Source organism: Papaver somniferum, chromosome 1 (assembly GCF_003573695.1).
Source record: "Papaver somniferum cultivar HN1 chromosome 1, ASM357369v1, whole genome shotgun sequence".
Lineage (NCBI taxonomy): Eukaryota > Viridiplantae > Streptophyta > Magnoliopsida > Ranunculales > Papaveraceae > Papaver > Papaver somniferum.
This window is the reverse complement of record NC_039358.1, coordinates 12,248,813-12,261,794: the sequence shown is the minus strand read 5'-3', so window position 1 is coordinate 12,261,794 and position 12,982 is coordinate 12,248,813. Positions and strand designations below refer to the sequence as shown.

Genomic DNA, 12,982 nt, shown 5'->3' with positions numbered 1-12,982 from the left:
CAAATGGGTGTTTGTCGATACATTTTGCTTAGTCATGAATCTACAAATATGAGTGATAGATGCAAAGGGACACAGAGGGATTATAGGAATCATTTTGTTCTTCAGTGTTCCCTGGACAGCTGACCACAATCTAAGGAAGGTACCAACTTCTATGCTTCTCTTGTTTAAGCTTTTGAAGAGATTATTCATTCTTGTACTTGATGAGTCGAACTAATATTGCCATATCATGTATAGTTCAGGAATCATGGGTTAACATATGTTTAACAGATCTTTTTATGATCGAGAAGATAATCCATATATACGTACAGCAAGACATGTATACTTAATTGGAGTAAGAAGGGAACCCAAGGCTATCGAGATTCCAAATGTTGGAATTGGTAGATCAGATGACTAACAACGATACACAACCATGCATGTTGGTAGGAATCCATTCATGCACGTAGATGCATTACTATCTTTCTGTTAATGCGTAGACAGCGGCGAAGATGGAGGAAGGTCCACCACATGATGAATTTGTACCCCTCTTGTAGCTTGTGTATAAAAGGAGCACCAGCTGAACAAACCTTCATCAAATCATAATTCTACATATAAAACTTGTATATCCAAATACCTTCTTCCGCTTTTAAAGAAACTGAAAATGTCTTCCTCAAACAAAATTGCTTACCACACTCGCACCATCAGTTTGCCTACCAGATCTCACCCTCTTGCTCTTGCAGTTGAAGAACAATTGTGCAAATTGAGATCTTCAGATCTCACCTCATCCATCTCCAACAACTTGGTTGCTCTAAAGGACTTGTATGACTGTGTTGAGGATTTCCTTTCTACTGAAGATGGAAAATGCTTAGATGCAGTTCTGGACACATCTGTCATGTTATTGGATGTGTGTGCAACCATTAAGGATGTCTTGTCTATGATGAAACAATCTGCCCAGGATCTTCAGTCATCTATCCGAAGGAGATCAGATGAATTTGACGCATACACGAGCTCAAGAAAGAAAGCCTGCAAAATCATCCGAAACTGCCTTTCAGATCTTAAAAGGAACACCAACAAAAACAATGATCTCATCACCGAAGTCGGCCTCCTAGCAGAAGTTGAAGCAACTACCCTTGCAGTTTTTGAATCTGTATTGTCTTACCTATCTGGACCAAAGCAAAGCAACTGGTCACTAGTCTCAAAGTTGACCACTAAACGCGCAACACAACAAGTTGTTACTGAGGTAACCAAGGTCGATGCCGCATTGAAAAACAAAGTCATTGAAGCAAAAGAAGTGCAGAAGCCATTGGCTGCTCTTGAGATGAACCTTCAAGATCTTGAAGATGGACTAGAATCTGTCTTTCGGTGTTTGATCAAGAACCGAGTTTCACTTCTTAACATTCTTAACCAATAGATCCATAGATATATTCACCTCCCATCGGTATTTTCCGCATTTTATCAGGGAATGCCCAGTGGAATTTTGACTGTACATTTTGTATACAAAAGAAACAACAAAGTATATTAATACACTTACTCAAAACATTTGTCGCAAATTCACATTATATCTTCTTTTTCGTCCAAGTTTACATTTGGTAATTATATGTTGCGTCATTGAACCATACGAAATTACTTGGTAACCAAAATCTTGTTCCAGGTGTATTGATTTTGGTTAGAATTATTGAGGAAGCATTGATCTTGATGAAAACATCAAATGAACATGTGAAGATTCTAACGGTTGATTAACAAGGGGACATATGAATTGGCCGATCAGCGATTTATATGAAAATCATTCAGGATAACACGTTTGGTTCGCCTTGATCTCAAGTCTGTCAAGATTCTTCTTGTTGGGTGAGTTTATGCATCATCATATCTGTTTATTTCTTTTATATGTCAACTTAATAAACAAACAAACTCGTAATTTTCTACTTCTGCCATGTATGGTGCTGGTTGTTAACCATTAATTGCATTCGTGAGGCTGGAGCTGTGACAACGAATTAAGAATTTTAAAGAAAAAGAATGGCTTCTTCCTCCATATCATGTGACAGAGGTCAATGCTTGAGGTTCTTAAAAGACAGGTATTAACTGGTAGATGCACAAACAGCGCCACTCGAGCACATACAGGTATATATATTAGCATGTACAGATTTAAGCTATAGACAAACAATCAACAGACATGGAAAGTAGTTGCGGTAGTTCCGCCACATGACAACCTGCAAGAAGTGACTGTGAGAGCTTTCATCAACAAAAACTAAATTCATCTCTATATCTTCTTCTGCAAACCAAAGTGAATTTCAATGGCTTCCTGAAACAAAACGTTCCACACTCGTTCAATCAGTTTACCCACCGAATCTCATCCTCTTAACTCTTGCAGTTGAGGAGCAATTGTGCCGGTTAAGATCTTCAGAACTAGCCACCTCTTCTTCATCCATCTCTAGCAATTTAGCTGGCCTAAAGGACTTGTACGAATCTGTTGAGGATTTCCTTTCTACCCATGACGGAAAATGCCTACAAACAGTCTTGGACGGATCTATCATGTTGTTGGATGTTTGCAGCACTGTTACGGACGTTTTGTCTCAAATGAAGGAATCTGTCCAAGATCTTCAGTCGTCCATCCGTAGACGTTCAAATGAAGTTGACACATACATTGCCTCCAGAAAGAAAGTTACCAAGGTGATCCGAAAGTGCCTTGCAGATCTTAAAAGAACTGCCAACAAAAAGAATGACCTTGTAGCTGATGTCAGTCTTCTAAAGGAAGTTGAAGCTACCACCCTAGCAGTTTTGGAATCCATATTATCATTTGTGTCTGAACCAAAACAGAACAAGTCTATGATTTCTAAGTTGATGCCCACCAAAGGTCTAGCAGTGGTAAGCAACGAGAGTTACAGAGAGAATACAATAACCAAATCCTATGAAACAACATTTCTCTCTTCCAGAGACCCAAACAACTCAATACCCCAGTTTGTCTCTCCAGGATTCATATAAGTACAAACCAAAGAATTCTAGTCATTTCTTCAAATGACTTTAATGCAGAACCAACATTCCCAGTACCCTTAGAAACCCAAAACAGTATTCTGAACAAAAAAACTAGACCCAAATCCTGATCTCTAAGCATGAGTGTTATTGAATGAATTTATCCGTAAATCAGTTGTTTCCATTCTCTGATATATATTCTTACATTTTGCAGAATTTGGAGTAGTTTCTGTTCCACTTTCTATTGCCTCTTCAGAATATAGAATCGTTACACTTCACTTGACCCCCCGGATTTCCATTTTGAAAGAAATGTTTCTGATTTGTGTCCATCAGCAGGGCATTTGGTCCAGTGGTATGATTCTCGCTTAGGGTGCGAGAGGTCCAGGGCATTTGCCTCTTCAGAATATACTATCTCCAAGTATCCAATAGTGATACGGTACCAATACAGATACGTCACCAATTTTGAAACATCCGTGCTTGATAGGTGACAATATGTGATTTTGCTGCGTCCATATGAGCTCCTAGTTAATTCAGCTAACTTTTCATTCAATGTGCAAACAAAATATTAGCAAGTGGTGCATGGGTTTCTCATCAAGATGCCAACCAGGTGCTGGTAAAAGTTTAGGAATCCTGTCAGAGATTAGATTGTACACTGAGCCAGTAGGTCTTGTTGAAGCCTTCAGAAGGTAAAAAGGGCCCAACCGGGTTCGAACCGGTGACCTCTTGATCTGCAGTCAAATGCTCTACCACTGAGCTATGGAACCATTTATGATTAAGGTTGTTTATTCTAATCAAATAACCGATTTCCAAAACCAACGATCAAATTTGTCATCCAAGTTCTCTATACGTGCCCATAAATTTATTTTTTGGGTTAAAGATGAATAAAAAGTAAGACCAACTGTGACAACCGGAAGCAAATTGGCTGTTAATCTTAAAACAACACAACTCGAGGTTAGTCATATTGCATTCGCGTCGATCATATTTCAGATGAAGGAAAATCAGTTTCAGCTATCACACCACAAAATTGTACCAGGAAATGCTCTATACACTCGGCAAGCAAGAAGATACAGTTTACAAAACCACTTGAAGCTCCTGGTGACTAAGCTAACAAGAAAATGGATGGATTAGTTGCCGAAAGAGAAGACCGCATCGCCTTAAATTCATTTACAAATGAACCTATGTTCATTAAAAAAGATAATATGCTAACACAAGACTCATTGTATAATTGAAAACTAATCACTCAAGTAATTAGTGATGGAGCTGGAAAATAAGGGTGGGGTTGCTTGAAAACTAATTAGCTTCGGCGGGGTGGCTTAAGCCTATGTTTTAGGAATGATTGTTTTCATGCCAAACTCGACACCACTGTAAGATTTTGCGTTTTTTTGCCCGGGTGGTCTTGCTAGTCCACAAGTCTAATTTTTTTTTTTTTCGCTCGACCAAGCTTTTAGTCCAGACCTTAAAAGAAAATTTATACTTCCTGGATCCGTCCCTGATGTATAGTTCCGCCACTGCACGTAATTGCATATAATTCCACATCAAGGAGATACCAATCGGATTTGCGGACGTGCCCTGAAAAGAGTTGAACTTGTGAAATTCCATGGGTACGAGTTTGCCTAGGAAATCTTCAACAAATATAACCAAACTGTAGGTATATACTATGGGCAGATTCAACCACTTTTATTAGAGCCAAAAAAATAATATCATTTGTCTGTCCAAGGTGCCAAACCACACACTGTATATCACAGGATGAATTCCCTCAAAGCACATTTTGATTGAATTAAGTTGAAAGTCTGAAATTAGTTTTGGGACACAATTTCAAGACCAAGAAAATTAACGTTTTATACGATTTCCCGGTGAGATTAGGAGTAAGCTGAGAACAACCATGGAAACTTCAAACACCACCAACTATTTCCACTCCCATACTAAAAAGTGCCGGAAGTAATAAAATACTAGTATGCCAGCTAGTCAACCAGAGTCTGCCAGACCATATAAATTTGTCTTGCCAAAAAAAGCAATTGAAAGAGAATAAGTTAAAACTCTTTCTTCTCAGTCCAATGACGAGTCCTTAATGAGTCTTTGTCTTCAACCACCACTGTTTCCAAACTGTACATTCTTTGGATAAAAGTTTTTATGTATCAAGAGCTAAATTGTTTTGTTAATGAACTAGCCAGTTTCATTTTTGTTACGAACATTAAAAATGCCGGTGCTCGATTTAGTTTCACCTGTTACTGAAATTTTCAAGTGTCTACTGCCTCCAATTCTTCTTCGAATTGGATACTTAATTCGGCATCGGAGAAAGATCGAAAAGCTTGGGAGAAAAGTAGACGATTTGAAGAATTTAAGAGTTGACTTGCAGGTTAGAGTTGATGCAGCCAGGAGGAATCTTGAATCGATTCGCAGAGTTGTGCAAGTCTGGCTTGAACGGGTAGACAAGGAAATTAGTAAAGATGAAACGATGGAGAGGCTAATGAGTGGTCAGGCTCTACAAGTTCTTAATTCTCAGTCTTGTTTCAGCGCCACTACTTCTTGCGGGAGCAGTCGTTATGTTCTTGGATGCAAAATCGAAAGGAAGACGATCATAATCGAAGAGCTTCTTGAAGAAGGTAAGAGTTTTCGCGATATTTCTGATCCAAATTTTGATGGTATAGATTTTCTTCCTGCAAATCCAGATTTTGAGTCATTTGCATCAAGAAAAGTTGCTATAAATGAAGTAATGGCCGCGTTAAAAGACCAAGGAACTAGTTTAATCGGTGTGTATGGAATGGGTGGAGTAGGAAAAACCATGCTAATGAATGAAATTAGCAAACAAGTGCAAGAAGAGAAGATTTTCGATGTGGTTGTTATGGCAAATGTGTCTCAAAATGTGGACCTGAAAAAGATACAAGCTACGATTGCGGAGGTCTTAGGGTTGGAAAGGATTATGAAAATGGAAGATAGAAGAGCACGAGCAGCAATGTTATCGGCTCGATTGATGGATGAAAAAAGTGTGTTGGTTATCTTGGATGATCTATGGACACAAAATCTTAATTTATATGATGTGGGTATTCCTCGTGGACACCAAGGGTGCAAAGTTGCTATCACTACAAGAATGCGCATACAAGCGTGTAACTCGTGGATCGTTGACAAGAATATCGAAGTTGGAGTCTTAACAGAAGACGAATCGTGGGATTTATTCAAGAAAAATGTAGGCGATTCTCCGGATACGCAATTAGAACTGTCAAGGCACATTGCAAATGAGTGCAAAGGTTTGCCAATAGCACTTGTTACACTTGGCAGGGCATTGAGAAACAAAGACAACTTGTTGTGGGAGGATACTGCTCTTCAACTGAAGAATGCCACCTTTACTTACATTGAAGGTATGGATTCTCAAGTCTTCTCTTCAATAAAATTAGATTATCGAATTAATGTGGATCATGAATTGATGATGTATGTCATTTGTGATGATGAGTTGCTTGAAGTAGATAATCTAAAGCAGGCAAGAGGTAGATTACACACAATATTGGATAGGCTCGTAGGTTCGTGTTTGTTATCTCTCAATGAGAAAAATGTATCTCTTGTATGGATGCATGACATTGTTCGTGATGTAGCAATATCGATTGCATGCGGAGATAACAACGGGTTCTTCGTAAAAGCAGGCATGAGATTAAAAGTTTGGCCAAAAGTTTTACAGTCAAGGAGGAGTAGTAGTAGTAACGTTAAGCGATTACGGCTATCACTAATGCGAAACCAAATCAGTGCACTTCCAGAGCAACCTGAACTCCCTCAGCTCCTGAGCTTGTCTTTGGAAGGGAATGAACCCTTGAAAAAGATCCCAGATAGTGCCTTTGTGAATATGAGATCAGTTGAAACTCTTGATATGCGCTCGACTGGTATATCTTCATTACCTTCATCACTTCCACTCCTTGTAAACCTCCGGACTCTCTTTCTAGACTTTTGTAATTTTGATCACTGCACGGATATATCTCTTGTTGGCAAGTTGAAGGAACTCGTGATACTTAGTCTGCAAGGGTGTAAATTAAGACGATTGCCAGAAGAGATAGGAGAATTGACAAACTTGAAGCTGTTGAATCTGTCATTCAATGAGTCTCTTGAAGTCCCACCAAATGTTATTTCGAGGTTATCTCAATTGGAAGAGCTGTACATGATAAAAAGCTTCACTGCATGGGAGGTTGATGGGTGGGAGAATAAAAATAAACCTAGTTTAGCCGAGCTAACATCCATACATACCTTAACTACTCTACACTTTAGTTTACTCAAGGATGATCATCTTGGGGATAGACGGAGATTACGTCTTGACGTAACTTTCGGTCAAAGAACTGGCTCAGATTATAGGTTCTGTCACAACTTCTGCGAGCTTACGGTGTCACCTCCTCCGCTTTGTAATTTGATTAAGGTGCTGATGGAAAGAGTTGAAAAGTTAAGTGTCAGAAACAGTAAGGAACTCAAAACTGTGGCAGAACTTGTTCCAAGTAATGTTGGATTCAAGAAAATGAATTCTCTGCATTTGCAGCAATGCGACGAGATGGAATATCTAATGAGTGTAAAAGAAGGAGAAGAAGATGCTGAGATTCCACTAAATGCATTCATTGTTTTAGAGGAACTAATCATCTGTGCAATGCAGAATTTGAAAGAGATTATTCATGGACCAATACCTGCAGGGTTGATGGACAAACTGAAACGACAAACTATAAATAACTGCGAAAAACTGGGCAGTGTTTTCACTACCACTTTGGCGAACAGGGTACCCAATTTGGATGAGCTTAGATTAGAAGACTGTGCTGTGTTGAAGGATATATTTAACTTAGAAACAGAACCCATCAACCAAGAAGTGGTAGTTGTTACATTCTCAAAACTAAGAAAGATATTTCTGCAGGATTTGCCATCTCTAGAAACCATATGGAAAGGAGTCATTCCACATGGATGCCTAGGAAATCTGCAGAAACTCGAGCTTTACAGTTGTGACAAGTTGCAATATCTCTTCTCTACGGCCATTTCGCGTAGTCTCCAACAATTACAGGACCTTACTGTTCACTTTTGCTAGGATATGGAGAAATTAATCGAGGCAGACGAAGAAATGTTTGAAGAGTCATTAACTCGTTCCAACCATCATAACAGTACTACTGCATCTACTGAAATAGTTTTTCCAAACCTTGAAACGCTCATAGTCTCGTACTGTCAGAATCTTACACCATTGTGGGATGGAAAGGGTTCCCAGAATGTTACAGTGTCGGATAAGAAACCCGTGCTACTTCCTAAATTACAAAGACTTGAACTAAGTTACTTGCCCGCACTTTCTTGTTTGAATCAAGGGTCATCATATTTTGATTGCCCTTCTTTACAACACTTGGAAGTGATTGAGTGTGAAAATCTGAAGGGGATCTCTTTGTCTCACCAAAGAACACCTAAACTGGAGAAGATTGTTGGACACAGTGAGGACTGGTTTCAAAGTTTTGAATGGGAGAAACCAAGTGATAATTTAGCTATGCGTCACTTGTTTGAGGTATATATGTGTGTTTGTTTAATCTGTACTGTGGAAATGAAATGAATTGCTTGCGTATGCTTATTTTGGTTAGTAGCTTTTTCTTTTCTTTTTCTTTCTGGAGATCAGGCTCTCCGCCCACCTCATTTTCTGTTTTTAGTTCTTTTACCAGTAAAAGACCTCTCTGGTAGGCAAGAAAATACTATCTTGGGTTCCTGACATCTCCGATTTATCTTTTGTATTAGGCTTATCACCGTGAGGATGATGAATAAAAAAATTTAAGAAGAACAACTGCAGGAAGAAGAACGGCCACGTATAGAAATGTTTTCTATTTTGGACTACTGCTTGAATGCCTTGGTCTCGTATGAGTGAAATTTGTGTCACACTAGATAATGTAGCACAGTAGACGATTCACCATGGCGGTACAACAGAATGCATGTTTATAATTAATCGCTAATTCTGGAACACAAATTTAACAGTTGGGATTTACATTCAAATTGCTTGGTTGGGTTGTCCGGTGCAGGAACAAAAATGGCATTTTCAATCTTTGCCAGTTTGAGCAACTGCAGACTGACTCTTATGATGATTCGATCAAGCGTTTTTCATGAATTCTAGGCTGGAGCAAAGACGTTATCTCCTTTGCCTTTCTCATTCGCCACTGAACACTTCACTGATGGGTGCATACTACTACAGCCACCACCCAGAGCAGGGCCTGTTTAATGGCACAGGGTGACAAAAGAAAAGTCTCCCCTATGCCAGGTCTCTTTTTTCTTTCCGAAGTACCAGATAAATGTTGTTAATATTCCTGAATAAGTTGCTTGTTATAGTTTTTTTTTTTCTTGCAGTTGTTGTTCCAGTATAGTGATACACTTGTGTATAAGGGTAGCAATTGGATGCTTATTGGTACAGATTGTTTGTACGGTACATGGATAATGGCTTATTATTGAAGCCCATTTTGTTTATTATGAAAACCTAACTGGCTAATTTGGGAAGTCTAGTTAGCTTATTATTGAAACCCATTTCATTTATTATGGAAATATAACTGGCTTATTTGGATTATTGAAGCCCATTTCGTTTATTATGGAAACACAATTGGCTTATTTGGGAAGCCCGGTTGGCTTATTTTTGAAACCCATTTGGTTTATTATTAAAACTACCAACCCAAATTATCTTTTCTCTAGGAAAGGGGTTTTAATTTGAATAAAGGATATTTAAAATTGAATATTGGTTTTGGAATTATCTAAGATGATAATTATGTTTATATTAAATCCCAATATTAAGAGGATAATATTACCACGGGATAATTATCTTGTGAAGTTATAGTTAATATTTAAGATAATCGTAGAAATCCTAACAAAAAGTGGATAATTATCTTTAATTTTAATTATTATTTAAGATAAAAGCAAAACCTTAGCAGAAAAAGGAAATAGTTTATTTAGATTTTATAATTATTTAAGATGATTATAATTCCTAAAAGAGGGGATAATTATTATTCAAGATAATAGTTAAGATAAATCAGAATTATGATAAATAACAACCTTTGTCATGAATCTGGATGTTTTCTTGGATTTTATACAGGTAAGGGAAGTTATTAAGATAACTATGAAAACCCTAAAGCTAAAGCTACTTTCTGCCTATAAATAGAGGCTAAATCCAAGCTCAAAAGGTACTAATTTTTTAATCATTTTCCACACAAAACACCTGCTGAGAAACTCTCTTTAACTTTAGTATTTGCAGGTACCCCCCACCATTCAACATCAATCACATCAGCGATTTCTTGTGGAGTTGAATCAGTAGCTGGAGATCAATCAATCAATATCAATCGCAATTTCTTCAGCATCTTTGGTGGAATCAAATCGACGACGAAGATTTAATCCATCTACACGCATCTCGAAGAGTGTTGGGGTGAATATTTTTGCACCAACATCTTTTGGCACCGACTAAGGGGACCCGAACCCTTGATCGTGCTCCCCTTGCAAAAGAAGTTGTTTTTCCAAGCTTTTTTTAGAAGAACGTTGCAGAAAAGTCCTAACAACAGTTGTCGAAGTGTTACAGATCTGTGAAAAACAACAATAATTGATCCAGTGTTACAGATCTGTCCAGAAACAACAACAAGTGATCCAGTGTTACAAATATGTCCAGAAAAAACAACAGATAACTAACGTTGCAGAGAACATTGAAACAAAATCAATTTCCTGTTACAAAATCAGTGTTACGAAAGGGAGCGAAACAAAAGAAGTTACATGGAGTCTTCACGAGCAAATAAGCATGGAGGGAACAGAGATGCGCCTACCGAAAATCCTCATACTCAACCGTCGTGAATCGAACACTACGGAGTGGGGTCGTCCAAGCTTTCCAAGATGGAAGGGAAACTTTAATGTTGTCAACAGCATCGAGTGCTCATTCTGTAAGAACTTACCCGAGTTTCAGAGGAAACAATGTTTGGGTACGTTGACCACTTCCTCAGACTAATAGCGAGAACCATAATCGTCATGGAGAAGTTCGTAACCTGCATCCAAGCACTTAGGGTATTCATATTGAGACAATTGGTAATACAGGTGTACTTCATCCCCATGTACCGAGCAAGTTAACAATTCGCAAGTGACGCCCATTGATTTGGCTCTACGTGAGCATTACCGGGAGTTAGAAAGGGAAAACAAGCTTCTCAAGGTCACATTGGAGAAAAGGAAAGAGCTAGAAGATCAATGCGCGGCAATAATCTCGATCACGTCACCAGGGATCATTCAAAAAGATCAATGCGCGAGAGAGACTGTCCATAGAAAATGACGGAGCCGCAAAGGAATGAACGGATCCGTAGAGAAACTAAGGGAGACTTTCCATGAGACGAGGAGCTTAGCAGAAAAAAACTTAATGAAATGATTGAAGAAGTGTTAGCTCAGTAGCAATCCAAAGACGAGAGACAACAAATATTGACGATGAAAAAGTCAATGGATTCACCATTTGTTGACAAGATAAAATGTTTCCGCCCGCCTTTAAACTTCATCCAACCTTAGTTCAAGGATTTTTTTGATGGAAATAATGGCGATCCAGTTGAACTTGTCCAACATTTCCAAGCTTCAATGAGTTTGTGGGGATATAGTGATGAACTACTTTGCAGGACCTTCCCAATAACCTTAATTGGTAAAGCTTTAACCTTGTTTTCACAATTAGAGTCAAATTCAATTGCAAACTTTGGAATGTTGTCGGATACAATATAAAATTAATCTCGGGAACAAAAAGGGGAGTATCCACTTGTTTTTCTTGCAGCAGGATGTAAATGAAAGTATTTTAGATTTCACACGAAGGTTTCATTAAGAGTTTAGTGAAGTTGGAAAAGTTGATGCCAGCCTCGCAATTGAAGCTTACAAGAATGCTTTACCTTATGACGAATTTGGGATATACAGTTCCTTAACTGTCGAACCAGTCAGAACCCTCAAGGAGTTGTATGACACGGCGGACAGATATGGAAGAGTTGAGAAAGAAAAAAAGGCCAAGATGTCACAAACATCGAAAGGGTTTATAGTCGAAGGACATGTCAAACCAAAGCAGCAATTCGAGGGTGATTATAAAAAGAAAAATCAAGATGAATCTAGGATTAAATCTGGAAATGGATAGGATGCTCGAAGGAGTCAAGGAAGAGAAAATGTGAAGTTTCCCAATCTAAACATCGGACTCGGAGAACTTTTCAACAAGATTAAAGATTCTCTTCCAGTTCCGAAGCCATTTCTGATAGAAACAAAAGATAAGAGAGACAAGAATAAGTATTGTGCTCATCATCAAGATCATGGAAACGACACGGACTCTTGTCGTACGCTTGCGGCTGAATTCCAAAAAATGATTGAAGATGGGAAGCTGCAGTAATATGTGAAGAAGGATCCAGCATTTGTCAATACAATATATCTTCGAGAGATCAGAGTGAGACGTGCAAGAATTAATTTAGCTTCAATAAAGGCAAATGAGAATGCAACCCTTCTGAAGTTGCATCACATCCATAACTGGCGAATATCGAACAAAGTTGATTACACCAATCTAATTGGTACCGTAACTCTAGAATAAGGGAAGACCGATATATCTTTTTTAGACGTAGATCTTGCTGGAGTTTAACAGCCACTGAAAAAGCGGGGGGTACAACAACCACACCCAATATTTTGTTCGGCAATTTGTATGGACTAACTCTAATAAAATTCTGAGACCACCAACTTATAAAGCGATCTGAATCAAGAACAGTATCAAAGAGTTATATCTTTGTTTATCAATGTAATCAGCAAATCAAACAGATATGAATCAGTGAGCCTGATTATTATGAGAAACAACTTTGATGGTACCAAAGACCATTATCCAAGTGTCAATCAATTTCAATCAACAACCAAAGGTTGGATTAACTAATTGATTGAACTACGCATAACTTGTGATATTTCAATTATATAAAGAATATAATGCAGAAAAGAAATAACACAGACACCAGAGATTTTGCTAACGACGAAACCGCAAATGTAGAAAAATTCCGGGACCTAGTCCAGTTGTGGACAATAAGCTGTATTAAGACGCTACAGACCCTAG

At 38.3% G+C, this 12,982-nt stretch overlaps 3 protein-coding genes and 1 non-coding gene across 4 annotated transcripts; 3 read left to right on the top strand and 1 right to left on the bottom strand.

Moving 5' to 3' along the window:
• Nucleotides 1–637: 637 nt before the first annotated feature.
• Nucleotides 638–1,387, top strand: LOC113349662. The gene has a single exon (XM_026593702.1). The coding sequence runs from the start codon at nt 638–640 to the stop codon at nt 1,385–1,387; it is 750 nt and encodes a 249-aa protein (XP_026449487.1).
• A 637-nt stretch (nt 1,388–2,024) lies between these two features.
• Nucleotides 2,025–3,169, top strand: LOC113349589. The gene is made up of 3 exons (XM_026593600.1): nt 2,025–2,094; nt 2,345–2,838; nt 3,158–3,169. Exons 1-3 carry the CDS (start codon nt 2,025–2,027, stop codon nt 3,167–3,169), a joined length of 576 nt encoding a protein of 191 aa, XP_026449385.1.
• Nucleotides 3,170–3,635: 466 nt separating this feature from the next.
• TRNAC-GCA lies at nt 3,636–3,707 on the bottom strand. The gene has a single exon. It is a non-coding gene; the product is annotated as a tRNA-Cys (tRNA).
• Nucleotides 3,708–5,140: 1,433 nt separating this feature from the next.
• On the top strand, nt 5,141–9,125 carry LOC113349508 (putative disease resistance protein At3g15700). The gene is made up of 2 exons (XM_026593505.1): nt 5,141–6,299; nt 8,946–9,125. Exons 1-2 carry the CDS (start codon nt 5,141–5,143, stop codon nt 9,035–9,037), a joined length of 1,251 nt encoding a protein of 416 aa, XP_026449290.1. The 3' UTR covers nt 9,038–9,125.
• Nucleotides 9,126–12,982: the final 3,857 nt, after the last annotated feature.

Bases quoted from the DNA above. Each gene is read 5' to 3' on its own strand.
- LOC113349662 (XM_026593702.1), top strand. From the start codon at position 638: ATGTCTTCCTCAAACAAAATTGCTTACCACACTCGCACCATCAGTTTG.
- LOC113349589 (XM_026593600.1), top strand. From the start codon at position 2,025: ATGCTTGAGGTTCTTAAAAGACAGGTATTAACTGGTAGATGCACAAAC. The intron at 2,095-2,344 runs GTATATATATTA...TAACTCTTGCAG, and splicing joins CGCCACTCGAGCACATACAG to TTGAGGAGCAATTGTGCCGG.
- LOC113349508 (XM_026593505.1), top strand. From the start codon at position 5,141: ATGCCGGTGCTCGATTTAGTTTCACCTGTTACTGAAATTTTCAAGTGT. The intron at 6,300-8,945 runs GTATGGATTCTC...TGTCCGGTGCAG, and splicing joins CACCTTTACTTACATTGAAG to GAACAAAAATGGCATTTTCA.